We start from the raw sequence: 27,177 nt of genomic DNA on the forward strand, positions 1-27,177 counted from the left end.
TGATAGTGTTCACTTATATGGTAGGGAAGAATTATTCCCTCAACTTCAGGGGTCACTGTATGAAATTCTATATTCTGTGTAATGCTAGAGATCAGATAAGATGATCTTAGTGTTTCATTCTGGCCTTAAAATCTGTGGGTCTGATTCTCATTTACACTAGGACCCATTTACACTGTTCTGTATATTGACACCCACTTTAAGACCCCTTTCCTCTGCCAGGGCAGTGCAAAGAGGCCTTTGAACAGTGATACTCAGACCTCAATGGCTCAAGAACCAAATTAGAGATCAACATTACCCAAAAGAGCCAAAGTAGTGTGAATTCACTGTTTCATTTACTATATATCTATTATTCTCACAGCAAAATGACCAAGTATTCTACAATTGGTTAATAAAATAGTAAAAGCATCCTGATTGGTTAATAATTAAATCAGACAGTGGTTTGACATATCATGTCTTGCAAAGAGTCACAGGAAACACATTAAGGAGCCACTTGCGGCTCCTGAGCCTCAGTGTGAATATCACTGCCTTAGAGTAAATGAGAATCAGGCCCTACTAATCTATAGAATTTTATATTTTAAAATTTTCATAAAAATTCTCTTACCTCTTTCTCCATTTGTAGTCCTTCTGCTCTGATATTTCTTTCAAATACCTCTCTCTTCTCTGTCTGTGGGCTAGATTTTCTGTACACCAGAATGTAGTCAATCCGGCATTTTCCATCCCTAAAATATAGCCCATTGGATTTGTTTTTATCAGGTACTCCCTGTGAAGAGCAAAAACAATTATCAAAGCATATTTGACTATCACCATTTGAACGTAAGGAGCTACAAATTTCAGTGAGATTCAATATAAAAGGCTTGACTGGTAAGCAATTAGGAGAAGTCTTTAAGTGCTTTGTGTGTGATGTTTCGTAAAATTGATAGCTTTGTCTAGCATCCCATACACAAATACTTCTGGATTTGATGGTCTCTGCTTAAGCAGAAGGGGTACTGACCTCCCAGATTCAAAACTAGTATGCCTCGTTAGGCAAGCTTTAAAGTCAGGAGGAAAGGGAGACAAAGGGAGATTTTATGTCACTTGAAGTCTGACAGGAACTTTTAACATATAAAATTAAGTAAAGGATGGAGTTATTCTGAAACAAAAGCTGAAGACTAAGAGTTTAATGTACTAAAATATCCACATACAAACAAAGTAAAAGAATTGGAAGCATTTCAATGTGATGGTGATTATGACCCACTGTGTTGAGCATAACTCACCCCTGGCTGGCAGGTCCCCTGTATGGCAGCAACAGCTTCAGTAGCCCTCCACAGGTGGCAGAAGAGGACTGTGATGAGGCATCCACCCACATTGGCATGCATGGGGTCTATAGAGCCCTAGGGAGGCTGCATGGGAAGCAGCCCATAGGAAGAGAGGCTGCAAGGAGCAGCCAATCTGGGCTCAGGAGGCCCATATAAGAAGAACCACAAGGCAGAGCAGGAGCAGTTACTCTCTGGAGCTCAAGGAGGGAGAACTGGGTGCCTTGCAGGTGGAAGGAAGCTAGCACCTTGGACAGAGCAGTAGTGGCAGGGACCTGGGGAGCAAAACGGAGCTGCTGGCTGCTGGGACTTGCGGGCTGGAGGCCCTGAGAAGAGGGTGAAGAATGTGCTGGGGCCATAGAGAAGTGGCCCAGGGAACTTAAGCAGCACTGGTGGAGAAGTTAAGGAGAGGCAGCAGGAAGCTGCTATCTACAGATCCTGGGCTGGGAACCAGAGTAATGGGCAGGCCCAGGTCCCTCCCACTTGCCTCTGGAGAAGTGGCTGGACTGTAGAACTCGGAGATACTTCTTCCCCCCCCAGCTCCAGAAGCGGGAAAACATGGATGGTGGCATGGCTGGAGGGCTGAGTCATGAAGAGGACACTGTGGGTCTGCAAGTGAGGACGACAACAGGAGAGGCACCACCAGGAGAGGGCGCAGCGGCTGAGAGAGCTAATCCCTGAGATGGCCAGCAGAAGGCACCATGCTGGTGAGTGACCCCCATGACAAAGACACAAAAGTTCTGTTTCCATCCCAGCATAGTCCCACTAGATTAACTTTAGAACACTATGGAACTAGTGAACATATCTTCTGACGGCATTTACCAGACTGGAAATAACTCACAGTCTATCTTTATCAACGGTTAAAGAAAACACTACTTCTTGACTATTACCTATAAATAATGGATCTGTTCAAGAATTTGCTACCCCTGCAACAAGCAAACAGATTTAACTTTTTTTTTTTTGCTTTAGTAAACAGAGATCAGCAGAGACTGATTCCTCTCCAAAAATCTAATAAACCAGGAAACCAGTCTCTTTTAAAGAGTCAGGTCAGTGTGGAGGAGGAGCTTGCCTTTTATCCCTCACACTTTTTACCACCACCTCTCTCTCTCTCTCTATTTCTCTCTATATTATATAATACACACATTCACACACACACCCCATAGTCTACAGTACCACCCCTGTCAGCTGGTAGGTTTATGCTTTCGTGTAGATGGGGTATGTTGCTCAAAGTGTGGAGGTTGTAAATGTGTTTTGAGGGATTTTTTTTTAAAAAGAAATGTTAAAGTGCTTAGAGCCTGACATAAGCAGTGTTACACACTGAAATAACAAAACTCTTCAGCCATTGGAATGAGCAGAGAGAGTGGAGTGATGGAGAAGAGCTCGCAGGAGCCCTCCTGTTCACATTCCATGGCCAAACTGAAGAGACAATTGAGGTAGTTTCCTGTCTGTGATGAGTCACCCTCTATCTGGATACTGGCAAACCATCCCTGCCAGAAATAAACTAAACCCTGTGGCTGATTAAATAAAAAAAAACCTTCTTAAAAATCAAATATTCTGCCTTTCAAATGCACTGTCAGGCATTTTCAGACCATTTTCCCAGAGGAGAACTGTCTCCCATTTTAAATGGCGCAGTCTGAACACTGTGCACAATCAATATAATAAATGTATCTTGCAGGCAAAAAAGGATAAATATTCCCAACTAGGGTGCTTGGTGTTTGCCTCCTTGGTTCTGGTTATGAGAAAGCATCTTAGTTTAAATGTGAAAGCAAATGAGAAGGTTCCACATGGCCCTTAGCCTTGGGACACTAGGCTCGCTGCAGGCTAAAAGAGAGGAATTTTTGAAAGAACCGCTCATTAAAATATTGACCTCACAATGCCTGCCAGGTGCAGAGTTGGTACAGTATGTAAGGTCTGTCAAGTAAAAAAGAAGGCAAGAAAAATGTTTAAAAGCATTAGGAAATGATGAGAGACCATCTGTATCTATATTGTATATAGTACTGATAAATGACATCAGCAATACACTAGGGAAAGATTCTGCAGAGCATTAAATATGAAAATAATTCAGGAAAACATATTGCTTAACTTTCCCTATAAAACTGCGACTTTGGGGGGGGGGGGAGGGGGAAAAAAAGCAAGGGGATATTTAAGTAAATGAAAGGTAAAGCAAAGTCTTTAAAAACAATGGGGCTGATTGTGGTCCCTTCTCCATTCCCTATATGCAGCCCTTGGGAGACCACTGTAAGTTAAAGTAGTACCTAGAAATACAGAGGGCACACAAGTGGCTCAAAGGCAAGCCACCTTTGTCCCCTCTCCCCCTGGGCTGTGGGTTCTGTGCTGTGTGTCCAGGAGGTACAGCACAGGATCTGCCCCAGTGATCTTATGTATATTATGGAGGTGTCCATAGTGACTCCATAGTACAGGTTAAATTCAGATTTATGTTTAAAGCCAGATTGAAGTTCCCTCTGTTTCCCATTTTAATGATTGAATTTAGTCTCTAACTCTGATGTAACTCCGCAGAATACAACTGGCTTTTCTTTAAATGTTTCTTAAGCAAACAGTCAGTATTTTGCCCCATTTTCCCTGGTGTATCTTTGGATTCTTCTGGTTACATAACCTCAGGTACACACACTCCAAATTGCATGTGCGCACACGCGCACATTCTGATAACACCTTTGACTTAGGCTTTTTTCTGAAATCTTAAAATTAAACTTAGAGTTATTGCTTTGATATTGGGGGTGGAGCTAAATCCAGTGCAGCAGCCATCTGCTTAGCAACACAGGTTGCCAGGAATGCATCATTCCAGTGCACCAGTCACTGCACTGGTTCTGCAATTAATATAGAGTTCAATTCAAAGTCTCTGTTCTGATATTAAAAACCTACCTCTGAGACTGGCCTTAACTACCTGAGATATATCCCCTCTCCTTCTCCTAATATGACTGCCCATGACAATGGCATTCCCGCGGAAGTGTGAAACTGTCCCATCCAATTCAGGCCATTTTGGTTTTAAAAAAAAGACTAACACTTCTTGATGGAGTTTCTTGCTGTCTTGTCAGCCTCATTTATAACCTACACATTTATATAGCTGCAACTCATTTTGCTGAGAATGCATGTTCGCAGGACCCACTGTTGGGTTCCATAAACATACAGAGACAAACACACAGAGTCTATATAGTATGTGTATCAAAGATATGCTCAAAATCTAGGGCCCTCTAGTGTCAGAATACACTTCATGGCGCTAATCACAGTAGAAAGTTGAATAGGACTTTAATAGAAATATGAGTAGGAAGACAAGGGAATTTTAAAGCTGCTTACCTGCACTTCCTTTTAAAGAGCAGTCAATTCACCATGAGAAACGCTGAAGCACCTTTCACTTAAAAAGCAGATTTGCTTTATCATATTTCCCATATCTTTTGGTCCTTCGTTTTTCATTACAAGGGACATTTGTATGAAAATAGGATCTTTGGGTATAAAGAGCTCATCTGCTCTTGTTGCTTATTCCCACCTGAAATCATAATCCTCTGTATGTGACTTTATGTTTGGTAGCTGGAGAATACCTTGTAATGCCACTAAGGATTATGACTATAGGAAAGAAGAATAAGCAGGAATATGTGCACTCAAGTACAGTTATGGTCTGAAGAGGGACTATGTTTTTCATGTATATAGTTTTCCGTCACTACTTTTTAGGCTGTAAATTCTTTGGAGCAGGAGCTGCATCTTCTGATGTGTCTGTATAGGGCCTACCACATTTTTGGCGGTAGTGTAGAATAAATAATAATGACATAGGAAAAAACCTATGTTAAAATAATGCTATTTAGGCTGCAAAATCAAGCACTCAAAGATTAGGAAGTGACAGATCTATAGTTGTCTGTGTAACTGTAGTGAAACCATTTGCAACTCATTTTGCATGCCCATTTTGTACACTGAATGAGGCCAGGATATTGTGGAAAAAATAGTATGTGATCATGTAATTAAAAATATAATGCATATGCCCAAGGTGGGGGGGTCAAGGGGTGAATTAAGGTTGAATGGGCGACCACTGCAAGTTGTAGGTGCTCAGATCATTTAAAAGTCAGGCCACTTATTTTTTTTTCATGCCTAAATATGAATTATGGGGCCTAAGCTTTGTGCTCCCACTTTGAAAAATTTTGGCCTTACTTACTCCTATTCCACTGAAGACCTGACTAGTCCTCCCCTACTGGACACACCACTGGTGGTATAAGCGAAAAACTGCACTTGAGACAGATCTCTGGGAACAGAGTTGCTCACCCCAGTGGATTGTGGCCTAATGCACAAACTGCCTGATCCTCAGTGCTCTGTCTAGTGGACCCCAGCCCTGAGGAAGCAAGACGTCACTAAGAGGAAGTTAATGCTGCAAGCCGTGCATGGGAAGGGGGGGAATTGTATGCTGCAAAGCCACAACTCCCATCTCTGTACATACTACTTACCACCATTTTGCATGATCAGATTTGTTCTTCTCTGCACTACCCAGTGGATGGTGACATATGTCCCATGTCTGGTAGCCAGTGCTGTCTATCACAAATGCATGAGATCATTCCAGTCCCTGAGGATTAATGCAGTGACACATTGATAGGCCAGATGAACCAATAACACACTGGTGCAATCACTACTGGAATACTGTGTCCAGCTGTAGCATCAACCATTCGAGAAGGATGTTGATGAATCTGAGAGGGTTCACAGAAGGGCCCCAAGAATGATTAAGGGATTCTGAACCCAAAAGATTTTATATTTCCATGTTATGATTTTAGAGCAGAGGTCATTTTTAAGGGCCCACACACACGATCACAGGATTGGATAAGAGTGGGCCTGCAGTGAATAAGCCTTTCAAAAAATTACATTTATTCCCTGTATGGCTTAGTCTATTGGCTCTTACCTCTCCAACTGTTTCCAATCTGCTGGCATCATCTGAAGTACTGGTCAAATTACCATGGTGAAGAAGAGAGTCATTATCTTTGGAAGGGCTGTTTACTTCTTCTAACTCATCAAAAAAAATGTTCACGTCCTTGGCTACTACAAGCAAAAACAAAACCAAAAATAGAGTTTCAAACTAAAGCTGAAAACAGGCACTGAAAATAATACATTATAATAACCAAATATTGTACTTTTGCTTGTTATGAGATAAATACCTTTTGGTTTAAAATTTTAAGGGGTTGTGGTTGTCAACGGTTGTATGATAGCACAATGATATCTTCATTAGCAGGCAACAAAGCTTTAGGAAAACTAATACTTTTATGATGCAAATTAAAAAAAAATCTGTCATAATAAAAGATATGCTAGCTAATTTCCTGGCTTCTCTTCAGATAATTGGTTTAAAGGCCTGCCTTTGGGATTACAGTGACCTCTGAAAATGTATTATAATAAAAAGGCAACATTTTTTAATATTCTCTGAAGTGTCCTGTTACATGTTGCAGAGATTCTCATAGGTATCATAGCCAGAGGGTTGAGAATGACCACAGTGCAATCTGTTCCACCTTGTATTTACCAATGTATCCACTGAGTACATTTCCCAGACCTGAAGAAAAGCTCTGTGTAAGCTTGTCTCTGTCACCAACAGAAGTTGGTCCAATAAAAGATATTACCTCACCCACCTTGTCTCTCAGTATATTGGTCTGTCTGATGCCACTGAGAGGGTTGTGAGATAAGCAGTGATTTAAATCCATATTATATCCAGTCTGAAGAGAGGTCAGGAAATCATTCTATTTGCATTACTGTATTGTTTCATCAGGACTGAAAATGACTGCACTGCACCTGAAGTGGGTGGGGGGAACGTTGTCTGGGCTTGCCAGAGGAAGGAAGTAGTGCTTTATGGGAGGGATGGGGAAGGAGGTGAGTAACTACTGCAAAAAGGTGGGGAGTGGTCAGCTTTGCAGCACTGACTCAGCCCCTGGGAATGTGAGGGCAGAAGTCTTTAAAAGGTGTAACCCTGGACATTGGAAGCCCATTCTCCACCTCCCCTCAAGGTGCTAAAGTCTGGTTGGGATAGGACCTGCTGTGGGCATTGTGCTACTCGCTCCTTTGTAGGGTGGCTGGGAAGGAATTTTTCCCTCGCCACCATATTGGCTTCGGTGGAGTGGGGTTTTTTCGCCTCCTCCACAGCGGGTGTCAGGGAGGACCTATTATGGTGAGGAGAAAAGTGGTTAGGCTATGTAGTGTGGGGCAGATGTCCAGTGCAGGTACTCCATAGGGAAAGCATCCAGTGACCAGATAAATGGCCTGGTAATGGACTTGAAAAGGAGATGCTGGTTAATGGAATGGGGTGGAGGGGTTGGGGCTCCTATGATTGGTACGGCAGGGAGCCAACCCTCCCCTTCCTATAGCCCACCTTAACCCTCTTATGAGGGGTGGATGGATGGTAAGGTCCAAGCCACAGATTGGTTGGGGGACCTGGATGGAAAATGAAAGGGGCTGGTGGAAGCCTCAGGTCGTTATTTGAATGAACATGGATTTGCTTGCACTGTACACTTTTATCCAGCGGGTAGTCCCAGACATCTAATAATAAAGTTGTGGCCTGATTAAAATTAATATCAAGTGTCTCCTGTCCTTCTTCCGGGATAGCTGGATAACCTCCCACCAGGTACCCCACGGTAAATGATATATCACACTTCTCATGATCATTTACAGTAAAACAAGGTCACAGAGGACTATCTATAGATGTACTAATAAAGGTGAAATGTCCTATACTACTTAAACTCTGAGGTTGTGCTGAGTGCTCATTGGCTGAGTCGCTGTGCAAGACTACTGAACACCAGTGTGTCATGAAAGGGGAAAGCCAGATGGGCTGATGTGGTGGGCACAGCTGGGGAGGAGACGGGTAAGAAAGGAGAGGAACCAGGGGATCCATGTTTATGCTGATCTAATATCCAATGGCTTTATGTGGATAAGGAGATTTTACTGAAAACCTATCCAAAGGTTAAAGATTTATGCTCCTTTTTTGCAAGTATAAAACGAGAGCAGGTAGGTTTAGATGATAAATGCTGCATTTCAGACTAGCAGCTTTGCATATAAAGCTACTTTTAAAAAATTCTAAAAACCAAACAAACCCAAACCCCCCGCCCAAACTTTTCTTCACATCAGATTGACTCCACTATGGAAACTAGAATAATATACCAAGACAAACTGCCTCATTTTGAATTGAAAAATCATAGCTTTTAGGGTCTTCAGCTGCTCTTTCCATCTTGATGACATAACAATAAAGCTTTGCTATTAGGCAATTATCATGGCATTCTATGCCAGACTAGTAGCTACTGCATCTCGTGTACCAAGCTTATGGTTTAACAAATTAGGTAAAATATTGCATTATTCAGCTATACTTCTTCTGACCACACATAGGAATTATACAATGCTTAATTCACACTGAACACTTTGTCCTGTAATCATTTAGTTTTACATAGCACCCTCCACCCTCATAGATCCCAGATTGCTTTAGCGAGGATATTAGGTCCAATAGTCTTATCGAGCATCTTACTTACCCTACCTATATATCCGTTTATCACCACTATATCTGAATACCTTCCAAGGTTAAAACAATTTTTTTTTACAATCATACATATTATTAAAAAGAAAAGGAGTACTTGTGGCACCTTAGAGACTAACCAATTTATTTGAGCATAAGCTTTCGTGAGCTACAGCTCACTTCATCAGATGCATACTGTGGAAAATACAGATGATGTTTTTATACACACAGACCATGAAAAAATGGGTGTTTATCACTACAAAAGGTTTTCTCTCCCCCCACCCCACTCTCCTGCTGGTAATAGCTTATCTAAAGTGAACACTCTCCTTACAATGTGTATGATAATCAGGGTGCACCATTTCCAGCACAAATCCAGGTTTTCTCCCCCACCCCCCCACAAACCCACTCTCTTGTTGGTAGTAGCTTATCTAAAGTGATCACTCTCCTTACAATGTGTATGATAATCAAGGTGGGCCATTTCCAGCACAAATCCAGGGTTTAACAAGAACATCTGAGGAACACGGGGCGGGGAATGGGGTAGGAAAAAACAAGGGGAAATAGGTTACCTTGCATAATAACTTAGCCACTCCCAGTCTCTTTTCAAGCCTAAGTTAATTGTATCCAATTTGCAAATGAATTCCAATTCAGCAGTCTCTCGCTGGAGTCTGGTTTTGAAGTTTTTCTGTTGTAATATCGCAACTTTCAGGTCTGTAATCGCGTTGCAAGGATAGGTTCCTGGGTTAGTGGTTCTGTTGTGTGGTATGTGGTTGTTGGTGAGTATTCGCTTCAGGTTGGGGGGCTGTCTGTAGGCAAGGACTGGCCTGTCTCCCAAGATTTGTGAGAGTGATGGGTCGTCCTTCAGGATAGGTTGTAGATCCTTGATAATGTGTTGGAGAAGTCACCTACTACAGGACAGGCCTAACAAAGAAAATAACAGAATGCCACTAGCCGTCACCTTCAGCCCCCAACTAAAACCCCTCCAAATCTTGGGAGACAGGCCAGTCCTTGCCTACAGACAGCCCCCCAACCTGAAGCGAATACTCACCAACAACCACATACCACACAACAGAACCACTAACCCAGGAACCTATCCTTGCAACAAAGCCCGTTGCCAGCTGCACCCACATATCTATTCAGGGGACACCATCACAGGGCCTAATAACATCAGCCACACTATCAGAGGCTCGTTCACCTGCACATCCACCAATGTGATATATGCCATCATGTGCCAGTAATGCCCCTCTGCCATGTACATTGGCCAGACTGGACAGTCTCTACGTAAAAGAATAAATGGACACAAATCAGATGTCAAGAATTATAACATTCAAAAACCAGTCGGAGAACACTTCAATCTCTCTGGTCACTCGATTTCTGATCTCAAAGTGACTATCCTTCAACAAAAAAACTTCAAAAACAGACTCCAACGAGAGACTGCTGAATTGGAATTAATTTGCAAATTGGATACAATTAACTTAGGCTTGAATAGAGACTGGGAATGGTTGATTCATTACAAAAAGTAACCTATTTCCCCTTGTTTATTCCTCCCCCCCCCCCCGCACTGTTCCTCAGACGTTCTTGTTAAACCTTGGATTTGTGCTGGAAATGGCCCACCTTGATTATCATACACATTGTAAGGAGAGTGATCACTTTAGATAAGCTACTACGAACAGGAGAGTGGGTTTGTGGGGGGGGTGGGGGAGAAAACCTGGATTTGTGCTGGAAATGGTCCACCTTGATTATCATACACATTGTAAGGAGAGTGTTCACTTTAGATAAGCTATTACCAGCAGGAGAGTGGGGTGGGGGGAGAGAAAACCTTTTGTAGTGATAAACGCCCATTTTTTCATGGTCTGTGTGTATAAAAACGTCTTCCGTATTTTCCACTGTATGCATCCGATGAAGTGAGCTGTAGCTCACGAAAGCTTATGCTCAAATAAATTGGTTAGTCTCTAAGGTGCCACAAGTACTCCTTTTCTTTTTGCGAATACAGACTAACACGGCTGTTACTCTGAAATCATACATATTATTAGTCTCTCTTCTTTCTCACCCCATGATAGTTATTTTTTATTATTCATTTATCCTACTTTTGTGAAAAGTGCCAGGGCATCTTTAGTGACAGGTGGTTAAGGATGTAGCTTTCCATCCAGAAGAGGGTGTCGTCCACCAACATAGTGCTCCAAAGCAACCTACTGCGGCACTAGTTCAATGCTGACTCAGCAGAAAAAGTTGCCCACTGCCTCACCACCAGTCTATATATTCAGCAACATAAAGGATGTTTTTTTCCTCCTGTCTGTAATCATAGTGGTGGAGTTTTTGAAGCAGGGTAAGAGTGCTGAGGCAAGATAATATATGCTATTCATATTCATGATACTATTTCTTCCACTTCAAGCAGGCTGCCTGAAAAAATTCTGCCTCCTTCAGTAATAATTTGGATGTTGATCACAATCTGTCTTTGCACATGTTAACTTGAGGAGGATCCATCACAATACTTAAAAATAAGAACTTTTGGGGCTGACAATCATTTTGAATTACCAGTAGCTCCACTGTACTGGAATGTTGAAGGAGATCCCTTAGAGACAGACCATGCTAGACTGTACTTTATCAACGCCTCATTATACTATCTCAAAGGAATATGAGACTGAGTTAGTGAGACTTTCCATGTGTTATCCAAAGTAAGTCTATCTTTCAGCAAGGGGAGATTAAAGAAGACATGCATGACTGATTTTGAAGGAGAGATTGTTGGAGCATAGCACACTAGAGAATTTACTCATGAGCTAACTGTTCATCCTTCCATGAAAATTGCCCCTGTAACACTGATGAGGTCATTGGGACATTGAATAATATGCTTCTTAAGTGCTAGTAATGTACAGAGTTGCAACTTGGATGGTTTCCAAACTGGTACACAGTTGGGTGGTTTAGATAGATAGTTAGCTACTTTTTTTAAAGACTGGTTTAAAACAGACTGGATGACTCAGAGGACTTGTAATGAAACACAATCTTATTTTGGGGTCACTTTGAAATCCAGCTCAGTGGCCTACGTGATATTAGTTTGCAATGTCTTTCAAAACTTCTCTGTCACAAAAAGCCATAATAATTGGTATCCTGGTTGGCAACCTAAGCAAAAGGGCTAAAGACAGAATAATTATAGATACTGAAGTCCCTTGTCATCTCTAGAGGTGTCTATGTCCCTCTTCAGGTTAGGGTATAAACATGCTGATTGAGAGAACGTAGAGATCCTTACACTGCTATGGGCATAGTGTTTCTATTCTATGGATAAACTGAGTTTCAGTCTCCAATGCTGAATATATGGCTCTAACATTTCTTAGAACATTTTTTTCATAAGGCTTGTTGAATATCAAAAATGAAATTTCTCAAAAGAATGTTTAACAAAAAAGTTGGTTGTTTCCTCTCCCTGCTCCTCAATTTTAATAATGTTTGTGGTATTTTAAAGCCTTCTTTTGTACCCATCGCTCTGCTGCTAGTAGTAACTAGTTCATCCATTCCACTGAACCGAATCTGCATCCTTCCTGCACCGTCAAACTTTCATTAGGGCACAAACAAGGTCCCACCATTCCTATTTTTCCTGGGCCTCTCTCTGCATGTCCTCTGTATTGTGAAGGCACAAGTTTTTTATCTCTAAATACCAAGGAATTCTTTCAGCCAGCCCCTTTCACATGTTCCTCCAGCTGCCCCATGGCATACCTGGCATGGCAGACACCCTAGTTTCATTCTTAACACATGTCCCAAATGTTTCCATCTTCTTTTCTGGATCAGTACTTCAAAAAACTGCTTGTTGACAGACTAAGCACATGGTCGGTCATACAATGAATCCCATCCTAGCCTCAAGCACCAAGCCCCATCCTACACAGAGAAACAGTAAAGCTTCTGTGACATGCGAGTCAATTGAGCCAGTCATGGGTACACCCAATGTGATGCTTTGGGGTTCAACTCAAACCACTAAGGGGTTGTGTTACCGCCTGCCCTGCAACTCTGGATGCTTTAAATGCTATACTGCTCACAGCCCTGACACCAACAGCCAGCCTACAAGCATTCAGGTCACACCATGGCTTACACTGCCCAGTTACTATTTGGAGCTTGTCCCCAGACCCCCCTCTCCAGTTCCAAATTTTCCCAAAACTGTCTGCCCTGCAGTGTCCTGCCCTCTCCTGGAACACTCACTGAGGGTAAATTTGTGGTTCCTTTAAAAAAACAGTAAACAGAAGCTCCTTAATTTAACTGGAGTTGACAAACATTGCATTTTAATCAAAGAACTGGACTGGTTTATAGTAAAAGTAAAACTAGTTTATTAAATTAAAAGTCATAGGTTTAGGTGATCTTGAGTATAAGGAATTAAAGTAGAAAGGATTACAAGCAGACAAGTAAAAATATGCATCTAAAACTAAAACCTGATTTAACAAACTAGACTCTCTGGTTCAAAGATGTGTTTCTCACCAAGTCTGTTTCCAGCATGGCTGACCAGACTCTCTGACACTTTCACAGATCTCTAAGTGCTCTGTTCCTTTGTGTTTTCAGGTGAAGGATGCCAAAATGTCTGTCTCTCTTTTTCCTCATATCTTCCCAAAGTTCATTGACCCTGCTTCAAGAGACAGGAAGGCTTGCTGGGGGTCCAGGTTCCACTCCCCCAGGAGATTAAGTGGTCATCTTTCCCCTCCTACTCTCCTGACAGCTTTGTTCATCTTGCATGTAAATGTACCGTCATTTTCTCTGCCTGATAACCAAGCTGGTCAGACAACCAAATACACATTCCTTTGTCTAGTGCAGATTGGGCTTATGCATTGCTTGCCAAACACATTTTAAGAACATAATTCTAGCAAATCTTTAACTATTTGCACACACACCACACAATTATTTTTGGGACCAGCATGTTACTAGTTTGTATATGATACCTTTTAGACACCTTTTAGATACAGATTATGACTGTGTTAGGTGTAGTGAAGATGTCAGGTCTGACAAGAATTGATTACAGTAGTGAACCACCAATGGGCCTCTGTGTCACATCCATCCAATCCCAGACCACCACATGGCAACATGTGAGAAAGCTCAGTCAGCTAACAAGTTAGAGTGCACCAATGACAAGTTAAAGTGGAAACATGATTTTTTGTGTGTGAAATTTCAGGAAATTTTTTTAAATTTATACCAAAATATTTCTAATAAACTGTCAAACACTAGGACATTTCAAATAAATCCATATGTTTTTGTGAACCATTTCACTTTCTTCAGACCATCTTTTTTGACAAAAATATCTATTATTATTATTCAGCAATATTACATCATGGGGATTTTTAAAAATAGCCTTCACAGCACTCAGGATCTTTAAGCATAAAAAGGGGAATGCTACTATCTATAATTTACCATGAGTCACCCATAAATCTTGACCACGCATCAACTCTTCAGGTCTGGGAAGTCAGGAGTTTTGCTAAATACGCCACAGAATTCCTGCATTTTAGGTGCTCAAATTCATTCTATCTCCTTTGACTTTTCTTAACATTCTTGCAGTGCCTAAGAGTGCTGTCTTCTGGAGCTCATTAATTGTGATGTTAAATCCATACTTGCCACAGAGGCTTCAAAGCAGACACTTGGCAACCTCATTGTATCTCTTCATAAATTCTCCCCCAGCTATTTTGCTGCCGGTGCTCAACACATGCTCCACCATCTCTTCCTTTCTGGAACACAGTCTATAGTTTGGGGAGCAGTTTTGTCGGTCAATTCTGTTTCAAAGGTAATTAAGCCTTAAGGGCTGTTCTTGTGCACTGATAATGAAGCCCTCTGTCTCTTTTGAGGTGTCCTTCTAAAGCCATAAATAAATCTTCGATCACTGATGCGTTCCAGCTCTTTACACCACTGTCCAACGTCCTCGCATTGATTTCTGCATAAATCTTTCAAGTCTTTCTTTGGTGGTTTGCTTTCTCCTTTCCTTTATGGGAGCCATTGCTTGTTATTGTGAGCAGATGATGTTTTACTCTGGCTGACGCCTCATATTTTCATGTGTTATTCATCATTGGCAATTATTATTAATTATTATTTATATGAATTACTAAAGCACCTGGGAGCCCTAGTTATGGCCAAGGATCCCGTTGTGATATGGAAAGATTCAAGCTCTGAGCAAGTGTGTTGGATACAATTTTACAATCTGCTTTCTGTAAGGAGATCAGTCTACAATGTCCACAATCTGGACCCATTTTTCCATGATTCATTTTCAATTAAATAATCAGAAATTAAACAAGTCTTTCTTAGAAATCTACCTGGATGTTAGAAAATACTTCCAACTTAGAGAGGAAAAATTAGTAAATCAAAATGATTTAAAAAAATCCTTGGAAATCCATACCACAAGGTGCTTCCCCAACCTCCATACTTTCATCATATAGGAAATACTCTGAACAGCAAGAGGTTTTTCTAGACTTTTCCCTTTGCAGCAGTGATAAAAGAAAGGTAAATATTTTGAAGCAAATCATCAGGGTCAATAGCTTAGAGGTCTCAAATCAGAGGTATACAATTGTCCAAGATATTTTTATAAACTGATTGCTTTCCTGTGGACAGCAAGTTCCCCCTTTCAATTTAATAACTAGGAAACTACACTTGAAGCCTTTGCTACTTTTAATCTTTTTTTCTAAAAGTTCTCCATTCTCCATTACACATTTTCAATAGTACAGTATGGGGAATGGAGAAATTTTTTGAAAGAAGATTAAAAGAATAATATATTATAGTAAATACTTTAGAACACCTCTGTTTAGCACTCCAGCTTTAAGAAGATCTTGAGATTCTCGGCAGATTAATTTTGACAGAATAAAGGTGGTTCTGGGTAATTTGGCATGCTTCTTGTGAATTGCAGATGGTTCTGGCTGGTTTAAATGTTTTGTGTAGTTCAGATACTGTATGGCCCCTGTGATGCTGGCAGATCAGGTGCCAGCTCATGACAAGATCCCTACACCACAAATGCATGGCTGGAAACCAGCTGGCTCACCTACATGTTAGTATTGTTAAAATAGTTATTAGATTTAGAGAGATTTGTTCAGTGTTTGGACTTTATGAAATGCTTGTGAGCTGCTGAATACATTAATCTCACTTACAATACCTGTGTACCATGTATAAGGTAATATTTACATGTTTTGCTCTGTACCTATAGATGTGTTTGTTATGAAACTTAGAAACCCGCACTGTCAGGAGAGAAGTATTACCAAGTGTGAAATACCAGTTTATCACAAAAGGTGTCATCTCTTGTCAAACAAAAGAAGGCCTATAGACACTAGGCAAGCCATTGTGGAACATCAGTGGACAAAAAACTTTGTTGATTGCTTCAGCCACACCCATGAAGAGGGTAGGTGCACAAACTCTCATCCCATCATGGCTTGAACTCTGGGGGAATGGAATCAAAATCCCTGTCAAGAAGAAATTCTTACCACTGTGTTGCTTGGAATTTGGAGAGGGTAATATTTCTAAGCATAAGCAAGGGATCCCTAAGCCGTTTAGCTTGGGTTAGCCTAAAAGACATATAGAGCTTGTACATTACAGCAGTTTCTATTACCTTTTGGAACCAAAGACTAACTCATTTGTGTGTATGTATGTTTACCTGCTTTAACCTTGTAAATAATCTCTTGCTTCTTTTTCCTAGTTATTAAATCTTTAGATTGTTTTTTATAGAGATTGGCTACAAGCATTGTCTTTGGTGAGCAATCTAAAGTACAATTGACCTGGGGTAAGTGACTTGTCCTTTGGGACTGGGAGTAACCTGAATACTATTGTCATTTTTGTTTTAAGGAACCATCTATCACAAAGATAGGCTTGCCTGGGTGGCAAAATAGACCGGAGTGCCCAAGAGGACTGCCTGTGACTCCATATTAAGACTATTATAGTGCTTGAGTTCACACTTGATACTGGGTTGGTGAAATCTAATTATAGAACACACAACTAATGTGGGGTTTGTGCCTTTCTTCTTAATAGTCTGCCCTGAGGTTGGCACTTATGGGTCGTGAGCCACTCCAGACAACATAACTGACCAATTTTGTAAGGTGTGGTTTTAGCATTTCCAGGTTCATTATAGGTAGTTATCTCTGGATTGTGTCTGACTGGCAAAGGGCAATTTCAGAGAGATTCTGAGTATAACCATGGACAAGAGCATATGGGAAATAATTAGTGTTAAGGCAGAATAAGCTGAAATCTTTCCTATTAAAAATATTGAGAATATATTTTGAGCTGGAGTTCATAAGTGGAGAATTCTGATAGGAAACATTAGAAATGGCTTGTAAGTCTTTAATATCTTTTGTACACTTTTTCTTACTTTGTGCTCTAAAGGAGAATAGCAGCACAAGATCAGCAGGATGGAAAATAAAGACAGAGCAGCTTTACACTAAAGTCTTTCTATTAAAAAATAAAATAAAAATTGAAAAATCCTGTTCAACAATCATACATGGCAATCTAGCAAACAGTGATGTCCCAGCTAACAAAAGTTAGACAGAATGAAAGAAAATGCCCAGGAAACTTACATTAACAAACAAAAATGTGGTTGCTAAAAGCAGTGACAGCCATTCTAATGCTACTTCTGTTGCACAGCCTACATAAAATAAAAGTAGCAAACAAAGACCAATCAGGTCAACCAACCTAGCAAGAATGTTTAACTGTGCTATATCCAGGGCTGGATTTCCAATTAGGCACACTAGGCACAGGCCTAGGGGCGCCGGCGTTGTACGGATACCTAAAAGTGGGTTAAAAGTTAAAAAGTTAATACATACGCAGTTAGTGGTTAGTGTGCTTATTTTAAAAATTATAAACATTCCAATGATACAGGAGAACCTCAGAGTTATGGACACCTCAGGAATGGAGGTCGCCCATAACTCTGAAATGTCTGGTTTCAGAGTGGTAGCCGTGTTAGTCTGTACCAGCAGAAAGAACGAGGAGTACTTGTGGCACCTTAGAGACTAACAAATTTATTTGAGCATAAACTTTCGTGGGCTAAAGCCCACTTCATCAGATGTATGCAGTGGAAAATACAGTAGGAAGATATATATAAATACAGAGAACATGAAAAAATGGGGGTTGCCATACCAACTCTTAACGAGACCAATCAATTAAGTTCTATTTCCCCATGCTAATTTCCCCCTACTGTTACTCACACCTTCTTGTCAACTGTTTGAAATGGGCCATCCTGATTATCACTACAAAAGTTTTTTTTTCTCCTGCTGATAATAGCCCACCTTAATTGGTTGGTCTCGTTAAGAGTTGGTATGGCAACCCCCATTTTTTCATGTTCTCTGTATGTATATATATATCATAAGAATAAAAGAATGGCCATACTGGGTCAGACCAAAGGTCCATCCAGCCCAGTATCCTGTCTAACGACAGTGGCCAATGCCAGGTGCCCCAGAGGGAGTGAACTTAACAGGTAATGATCTAGTGATCTCTCTCCTGCCATCCATCTCCACCCTCTAACAAACAGAGGCTAGGGACACCATTCCTTACCCATCCTGGCTAATAACCATTAATGGACTTAACCCCCATGAATTTATCCAGTTCTCTTTTAAACTCTGTTATAGTCCTAGCCTTCACAACCTCCTCAGGTAAGGAGTTCCACAGGTTGACTGTGCGCTGAGTGAAGAAGAACTTCCTTTTATTTATTTTAAACCTGATACCCATTAATTTCATTTGGTGGCCCCTAGTTCTTATAATATGGGGACAAGTAAATAACTTTTCCTTATTCACTTTCTCCACACCACTCATGATTTTATATACCTCTATCATATCCCCCCCCCAGTCTCCTCTTTTCCAAGCTTAAAAGTCCTAGCCTCTTTAATCTCTCTCATATGAGACCTGTTCCAAACCCCTAATCATTTTAGTTGCCCTTTTCTGAACCTTTTCTAAGGCCAGTATATCGTTTTTGAGATGAGGGGACCACATCTGTACACAGTATTCAAGATGTGGGAGTACCATGGATTTATATAAGGGTAATAAGACATTCTCTGTCTTATTCTCCATCCCTTTTTTAACGATTCCTAACATCCCGTTTGCTTTTTTGACTGCCGCTGCACACTGCGTGGACGTCTTCAGAGAACTATCCACGATGACTCCAAGATCTTTCTCCTGATTAGTTGTAGCTAAATTAGCCCCCATCATATTGTATGTATAGTTGGGGTTATTTTTTCAATGTGCATTACTTTACATTTATCCACATTAAATTTCATTTGCCATTTTGTTGCCCAATCACTTAGTTTTGTGAGATCTTTTTGAAGTTCTACTGTCTGCTTTGGTCTTAACTATCTTGAGCAGTTTAGTATCATCTGCAAACTTTGCCACCTCACTGTTTACCCTTTTCTCCAGATCATTTATGAATAAGTTGAATAGGACTGGTCCTAGGACTGACCCTTGGGGAACACCACTAGTTATCCCTCTCCATTCTGAAAATTTACCATTTATTCCTACCCTTTGTTCCCTGTCTTTTTAACCAGTTCTCAATCCATAAAAGAATCTTCCCTCTTTTCCCATGACAACTTAATTTACATAAGAGCCTTTGGAGAGGGACCTTGTCAAAGGCTTTCTGGAAATCTAAGTACACTATGTCCACTGGATCCCCCTTGTTCACATGTTTGTTGACCCCCTCAAAGAACTCTAATAGATGAGTAAGACACAATCTCCCTTTACAGAAACCATGTTGACTTTTGCACAACAATTTATGTTCTTCTATGTGTCTGACAATTTTATTCTTTACTCTTCTTTCAACTAATATGCCCGGTACTGACGTTAGACTTACCAGTCTGTAATTGTCAGGATCACCTCTAGAGCCCTTCTTAAATATTGGCGTTAGATTAGCTATCTTCCAGTCACTCGGTACAGTAGCTGATTTAAAGGACAGGTTACAAACCATAGTTAATAGTTCCACAATTTCACATTTGAGTTCTTTAAAAGCATGATCTGAGGTCTTCAGTAATGCAGCCGGAGGTTATGGGTCTATTACAAGAGGGGGTGGGTGAGGTTCTGTGGCCTGTGATGTGCAGGAGGTCAGGCTAGACTATCGCAATGGTCCCTTCTGTCCTTAAAGTCTATGAGGCTATGAATGTTTGAAGCCCTCAGGAATTAAGCTGCTGTCCCGCTGTAAGAAACTGTTAGAGAGAATCATAGACCGTCACATTTGTCAAATAGTGAATGCCATTTTAGGAAAGGAGCAGTTTGGTTTTAGAAATGGAAAAGGGGTTATTGATGGTATGTTTATTCCCAGACAGCTGGTTGAAAAGAAGGTGGAGGGAAATGTCAGGCATGGCTGGGCTTTCCTTGATTTGGAGAAAGAATCTGGCAAAGTACTTAGGTGAGGGCAGATACCGCTGTTACGATTCTATGGAGTACTGGAGGACCTTGTCCCGATGGTTAAGGATTTGTATGATGGTTCCATGACAAAAGTGGAGCTGTCCTTTGGTGGAACAAAGTGTTTTGAGGTGAAGGTTGGTCTCCACCAAGGATCAGAACTTAGTTCATTACTATTCATACTTCTGCTGGCCCCAAAATGCATAAAGAAAACACTGAAGTCATATGGGTGACTTGTGCAGAACCAGAGATTTGTGGGAGTTGGTTAGTGGCAAAAGGAAAAGTCAACAGAGAACTACAAACAAAGCTGCTGAATTCAGGGGAAGTCTAGTGCAAGATAAGTGGACTGATTTATGATAAACACAGGCCCAGACTACTTGAGGGAAACCTATACAAAACTATGATAAGACCAGCTCTTCTGTATGGATCAGAGTCCTGGGTGACCAAAGAGAGGCACTTGAGAAACCTTGAAACCATAGAAATAAGATGTCTGAGGGCAGTCAGAGGATTGACATTGCTGGACCTCATGTGGAATGATGCCATCAGGAGTAAGACCAAGGTCTGCAGTTTCAGCGAGAAGGTGCAAGAGAGGGGTCTGAGATTATATGGGCATGTACAAAGGGTGGATGATGGGAATCCTGTTTAGGAGGCATTTGAGATTAGAATTCATAGGTGTAGAACAAGCGGGTGGCCTAGAAAATGGTAAATGGACACATACAGGAGGTTAGAGTGGATATGGACCGAACACTGACCCAGCAAGCCTGGAAAAGACTGATCCAGTGACCTGAGCAGAAGTCGCTAGAAAAAGGGGAAGAAAGAAATTGTCTGAGGGAATTGTGAGAGCAGCGGGTCAAACAACTATCATCCTTTATGCTGGATCCCAGAACTCACTGGCACCAGCATCATTTCCAGGCTTCTGTTAGCCAAGCATGGATGAGACCTAAAGTAATGCACTGCTTCTGCCCATTATTATATGAGAGAAGCAGATTCAGTTATGTCAGAGAGGCTATGGCACTGATTCTGAGGTGCTGGCTAGAGGAATCCACAGGCAGAGGAGGAGGATGGTCAGGATTTCCCGTGTGATCTTATACTGGAATTGGAAATGGTACAGAAAAGGGCAACGAAAATGATTAGGGGTATGGAACAGCTTCCATATGAGGAGAGATTAATAAAACTGGGACTTCTCAGCTTGGAAAAGAGATGACTAAGGGGGTATATAATAGACATCTATAAAATCATGACATTAAATTAATAGGCAGTCGGTTTAAAACAAACAAAATGAAGTATTTCTTCACACAACGCACAATCAACCTGTGGAACTCTTTGTCAGAGGATGTTGTGGAGGACAAGACTATAGCAGTGTTCAAAAAAACTAGATAAGTTCATGGAGGATAGGTCCATCAATGGTTATTAGCCAGGATAGGCAGGGATGGTGTCTCTAGCCTCTGTTTGCCAGAAGCTGGGAATGGGCAACAGGGGGTGGATCACTTGATGATTACCTGTTCTGCTCATTCCCTCTGATACACCTGGCATTGGCCATTGTCGGAAGACAGGATACTGGGCTAGATGGAGGATTGGTCTGACCCAATATGGCCGTTCTTACCTATTGTATCTTATCTATTGCAAGAACAGCTGTACCCACTGGTGTGATGCTTGGGGATCCCATCAACAAACACCAAATGGTAAATATTAAGAATCAGAAATAATTAAGAGTCAGATATCTTCCTGTATGAGATATTGCAGGACTAAAGAGAACCATGGTAATGAATGGTGTTTCATGATTTTCATTCTCTTTTAACCTGTATTATCAATCTTGACACTAACAAAAGTGGCCTTGTAGATAATGTTTTTGTAGATAATTTTCATTCCTTTTGAAAATTTCCATTTTTAATCAAAAACAGAAAATTGATCTGTTTTGGAATTTTTTAGAAAAAAAAAGTCAAACACTTTCAAAATCCTCCCTCCAAAAAATTTCATTTCACACTTTTTTTTCCTGAAAATACTTATTTTGAAACCAGTTCTACTTGATACAAATAGATTTTTGAGCTAATTTTTAAAAGCATAACCCAAGGATCTTAGACTTTTGATACATAAGACACAAACAGCCTGCAGGGCCTTTACGCAGAGTTCCCCAAATAGCTTTCCAAGCCAAAAGAGCTTCAATTGTATTACCTACGCTGATGCTCACTTTAACAGATATATCAGAAGCACTTTTCCTGACTATCGTCGTGTGTCTGTATCAGGACTGGCAAAATTACTAGTTGCAAATAATTTCTCCTGATTTTTTTGGCCCTTATTTATGTTTATGAATCACCCACAATCCAGTCATGAGGTTATGAATTTGTCCATTATTTCCTATATTTTGTTTACAAATATCGTTGGGCCCATATGTTTCTGCGAACTATTCAGAAGTGCTTAGGTGTATTCACTAGTCAGATTCTGGTATTTGGTCTGTGCAATGGGACAGGTTTCTCAGACGTTATGGTTTCCGTTCTCTAATTGGACGATGTAACTTTTATAAACAGCAGCAAAGCCTTAAGAAACCTTTATAAACAGACACAAAGCCAAGGGGGGTGCGGGGGATGAAATCATGACCACGCTGAAATTAATGATAAATTAATTGATTTAAACCAAGCCTGATTTCCACCCACTGTAGCTAAGTAGGCCTAAGAAATTTTAAACCATTGAAACTATTTTCTTGCACAGTAAAGAGTATTCTATTTTGTAAAGCCCCATTACTCCAGTTTTTAATATTGTTTGTTTCCTTCCTTATAAGCCACGTTTATTAACTTTGCCAAATTTCTCTTATCACATTCCCACCAACTTGTTGTATGTTTTTGTACAGTGTCTGGGGAAGCACTTCTGACATATCTTCCTACTGTATTTTCTACTGCATGCAATGATGAAGTAGGCTTTAGCCCACAGAAGCTTATGCTCAAATAAATTTGTTAGTCTCTAAGGTGCCACAAGTACTCTTCGTTCTTTCTTCTGAAATGTCTGTAACTTAGAATTAGACCTTTGGACTTCAGCCACTGGGGGATGGGGGTGAGTCAGGACTCCGGGCAGGGGTGGGGTCAGGGCTTCTGACCCTCGGGAGCACCAGGGGTCAGGGCTTCAGCCCCAAGGCTCTGTTCCCAGCTTTTGCCTGGGGGAGGGAGGGGAAAGCACCAGGGCCTGGGGCTCCCCACGACTCCACTCCAGGTTTCAGCAGGAGTGGGGCTCACTGGGGCTCTGGGCTTTAGCTACAGGGGAAGTGCTGGGGCTGAAACCAGCACTCCCCTCATAGCTAAAGCCTTGAGCCCCAGCGCCCCCCACAGGGCTGAAGCCGGTGCTCCCAAGGGTCAGAACTTTGGACTCTTCTAACTATTGTAGGAGAACTTTTAAAAGGTGTGGATTGCGAGGATATCATTAGAATGTTCACTGAGCAGAAATCAAGGAAAAAACATGATAATACTTAGTCCTGTCATGAGTGCAGGGGACTGGACTAGATGAAATCCTATGATTCTATGTGCATGTGAAGTAAAGTAGCACCTACCTGCTACCTACGTGATTGTTTTAATTACATGTGTTTTTTGTTATTGCATTGAATAAATATTTAATTTTTTAAAATATTTTTCTTTTCATTTCATTTTCACGGAAAACACATAGGCCAGCTGTAGGCGGGGGCGGGGAGGGAAATGGACCCTGAAGATGCTGTGCTTAGGTGTGCGTAAGGTGTAAATTTGGCCCTGACTATATCCTAATTATTTGCTATTCACACCTGACTGCTGTTAGCAAGAAAATCCTCAGATGTGTAGCCCACCTTTGCAAATTGGACTGCACTGCAAGCAGGTGGCCACACCAAGAATTGTAGGCCTGGAGAATGAACTACTCTGGCTCTGAAATGAAATGTGGTCTCTCCAAAGGAGAATTAAGACACAGTGGTGAGGTGCATGGAGCATACATTGCCAATGGTGGCTGCATCTGCTCTATGGATAAATAAAGGACCTCAATCTCCAGGGCTGTCAATCTGATCCCTTTCTGCATGGGCACTGAAATTCCTATTTATAACAAAGTTCACACTTAGATCTTATGCTCATGTCCATTCTTCTTTAAACTATTGGAACTGATGAACTAGGCATACGCTAGTGATGACTAACTACTGAATGCAGGTTAGATGCAGTCATTATTTACAAATATTTTGTTATTAAAGCCCCTACCAAACCAACATCTCTTTTCTTTAGGAAGTGGGGATCTTTTACAGCAGTTTTAAATATGTTTTAATAGGTTTTCTGGATAACCTGCACACACTATTCAGTGACACTTTGGATTGCCCAGTATAAGCACATAACCTAATAAAAGAGTCTTATTGTGTGACACATTACCTAGGGAACATGGGGAAAGGCAGCCTCAAAATAAATGATGCTTTGAAAGGGACTCTATTAATATGTCTAGTCCCAAAATCCAATTTGTTTTAAGAAAAAAAAGTTTTGCAAAATCTAATATTAGTAGAAAGCTGTTGTGACTTTTAAAATATTTATTTGACAAAGCAGGTGCAGTGGAAGAAAGTGGTTAAGCATTTCCCAGAAATGTTTGCAACACAAACACTGCAGCTTTGTGCTATTTAGTTATTCATATTCATAACTGAAGAGAGCCTTCAATCCAGGCACTGGTACAAAAAATTAAGATACTGTACACACAATCAATCAAGACAGACATGCCCTCACATTCTAATCCTTCCCACAGAAATCAGCCTGCAAATTAACCACCACTTTCATCAAGTCACTGCATTCTTCTACCCACCCCTCCCGAAACACACATACAAAAAGAAATTCTGTTTACAGTGTGTCTTGATAATCAACATATTGGGGCTGCAATGGACAAAGAGGATAGGAAGCAAGTTCTACATTCAAGGATCCTCATGGAAAATGCTCCTTCAGTTTAGAAAGCACGTAGACTTCAGTACAAATCTATAGCATAGAAAGGGTAAGCAAGAAGATATTGATTTTAATCAAACAACTAACCGTCTTACTGCAACTATGCTGCACTCAGGACTCCCCAAGAATTTATGATGCAGTCACTTGAATGGAAGATCAGATGCATGATACCTAGCATTTCTGACCAAACTAAAGAGGAACACAGGTTTTTTAATACATACTTGTATATGTTGTAGCATTTGAAGATTTAAGGAGCTGTTTTTCTCAACAGAAAATCAGAGAAGGCAACTAGTTTAAAATAAAACCTTGAATAAGGGTGATAAGGGAGTTAATAAAGCAACAGGGACACTGGGCCCTGAGTCTTGATTCTTGGCCACAATAGTTTTCACTACTGTTGAAATTAAATTATCCACTGAACCCTCTCATAAGTTTCCAATTTATTCACATCATTCAGTTCTCCAGTTTAACCATTCCTTCAAGTATTACATTATTTTGATTCATTTCAGTCAGCTCTTGTACAATATAACCGATTTTAGAACCAAGTAGTAACTTACTTTCTTGTATTGCATTAAGAATTTCTGAAAAGTCCACATCTCTCTTCTGGACATCTGGCTTTATCGAAATTTGCGTTTCCAACTGGTTACTTTGCAAGTCCTCTGTTCCTTCTGAAGAAATCGAAGAGATTGATGGAGTTTGTGACAGTGCAGCAGAAAATCCAGCAAGGGGCTTTGCTGAGAGGCAGCTGCCACAATAATTAAAGCTAGCTAATTTCCCCCCCCCCCCCCCCAAGTCAATTTTCCTACAGACCAGACAGGTATTGTTAGATAACCCAGAATCTATTGGTTGTTCCTCCACTGAGTTAAGACAACACAGAGCATCAACAAAATCCTCTTATGTCAACTACCTACTGACATCACTGCTGAATTCCTTCACCATCCTGTACAGTGGGTTCCTCTCACCACAACAACCACAAGACAAACTCCACTATGTTAAAACAAAGGGGAGAGGCATATGGACATCTCCATGCCACTACAATAAATAAGCAAAAATAAAACAAGCAAATAAAAAAAAACCCACCAAGCCAAATAAAGTCTCAAGACAGCAAACAGCCTATGATAGAAATCAGCAAGGAAAGAGCAAGGACAGTACATCACTCAGATAACAGCACAAGACCGCTTACTTGTCGAGGTGTTGCAGTCCAGCCCCTGAAGTGCTGCAATACTGCTGTGCATTTTGAAGAGGTTTGAATGATTCACACCTTGATGTTTTGTGGCTGCCATGGTGTGAATTATAGTGCATTTCATAATTCTGCAACACTTTATAGACTGGCACAGGCAAGTGCCAGTCTATAAAGTGTTGCAGAATTATGAAATGCAAGCAGTCAATTTTTCAAATCTAGTTGCACATGTAACAGACATAATGTATCCATTTTGCAAGCCAAAATGCTCTTTTGCATGTGCAAATTAGACAATTGGAAAAACTGACCCTCCCATGTACAGTAACACAGCTGTGTTCCAAGAGGAAGGCAAAATTATTCTGGAGGTTTGATAATGCACTGTGCATATAGGCTTTGGTCTGCAGACTATTTTAGCTCAGGTTAAGACTTGAGACATGGCTATTGGACATATAACATATTTTCAAAGGAGAGCAACAAAGAGTTACAGCACTTGTGATAAGTACAAGTGACTCCTTGAGTAAGCACAACACATATCCCATGGGATTACAATGATCAGCAAAATATCACTTATAGGATTTAGGAATACATAGGTTGTTATACTGCATCAGACCATTACGCCCAATCCCCTGCTTCCATCAGTGCTAATTAGTCATGCTTCTGATTATGATGATTTCCTTCCCCTCATACTTTGCCATGCATCAAGTCAATTGTGCACTGGTTCTGAAAATGGTGGAGAAATTCCTTCCTGACCTGTGCAGCAGTCTTTTTTTCACCATGAAGCATGAGATTTGATTATCCCATCATTATTTTAGTTTGCATAGCAACAAACATGATTCCTGTTGACCAAGTTATCCAGCCCGATTTTAAAGAGTGCCATACTCTGTTACCTCACTCTTTGGAAATATGAGAATCAAAGTGAATTAACTTGGTCTTTTTATTCAACAGGAAAAAGATTATACTTTTAAACTACCTCCATATATGCTCTAGTTTATTTCTTTGTTCCAGAGAGAAGAC

At 40.7% G+C, this 27,177-nt stretch overlaps 1 protein-coding gene across 5 annotated transcripts in view; it reads right to left on the minus strand.

Moving 5' to 3' along the window:
* ANO4 (anoctamin 4) overlaps positions 1-27,177 on the minus strand; it is a 279,666-nt gene that overhangs the window by 156,499 nt on the left and 95,990 nt on the right. For 3 of the 5 annotated variants that reach the window (XM_043545321.1, XM_043545320.1, XM_037884246.2), the window contains 3 exons: positions 25,541-25,651; positions 6,184-6,320; positions 602-760 (listed from right to left, as the gene is read on the minus strand). In XM_043545321.1, coding sequence (XP_043401256.1) covers positions 602-760; positions 6,184-6,320; positions 25,541-25,651 — 407 coding nt within the window. Of the gene's footprint in view, positions 1-601; positions 761-6,183; positions 6,321-25,540; positions 25,652-27,177 lie in introns of those variants that run through there. The other 2 variants (XM_043545329.1, XM_043545332.1) reach the window with 2 other exon arrangements.

This window comes from Chelonia mydas, chromosome 1, assembly GCF_015237465.2.
Source record: "Chelonia mydas isolate rCheMyd1 chromosome 1, rCheMyd1.pri.v2, whole genome shotgun sequence".
NCBI classification, from domain to species: Eukaryota; Metazoa; Chordata; order Testudines; family Cheloniidae; genus Chelonia; species Chelonia mydas.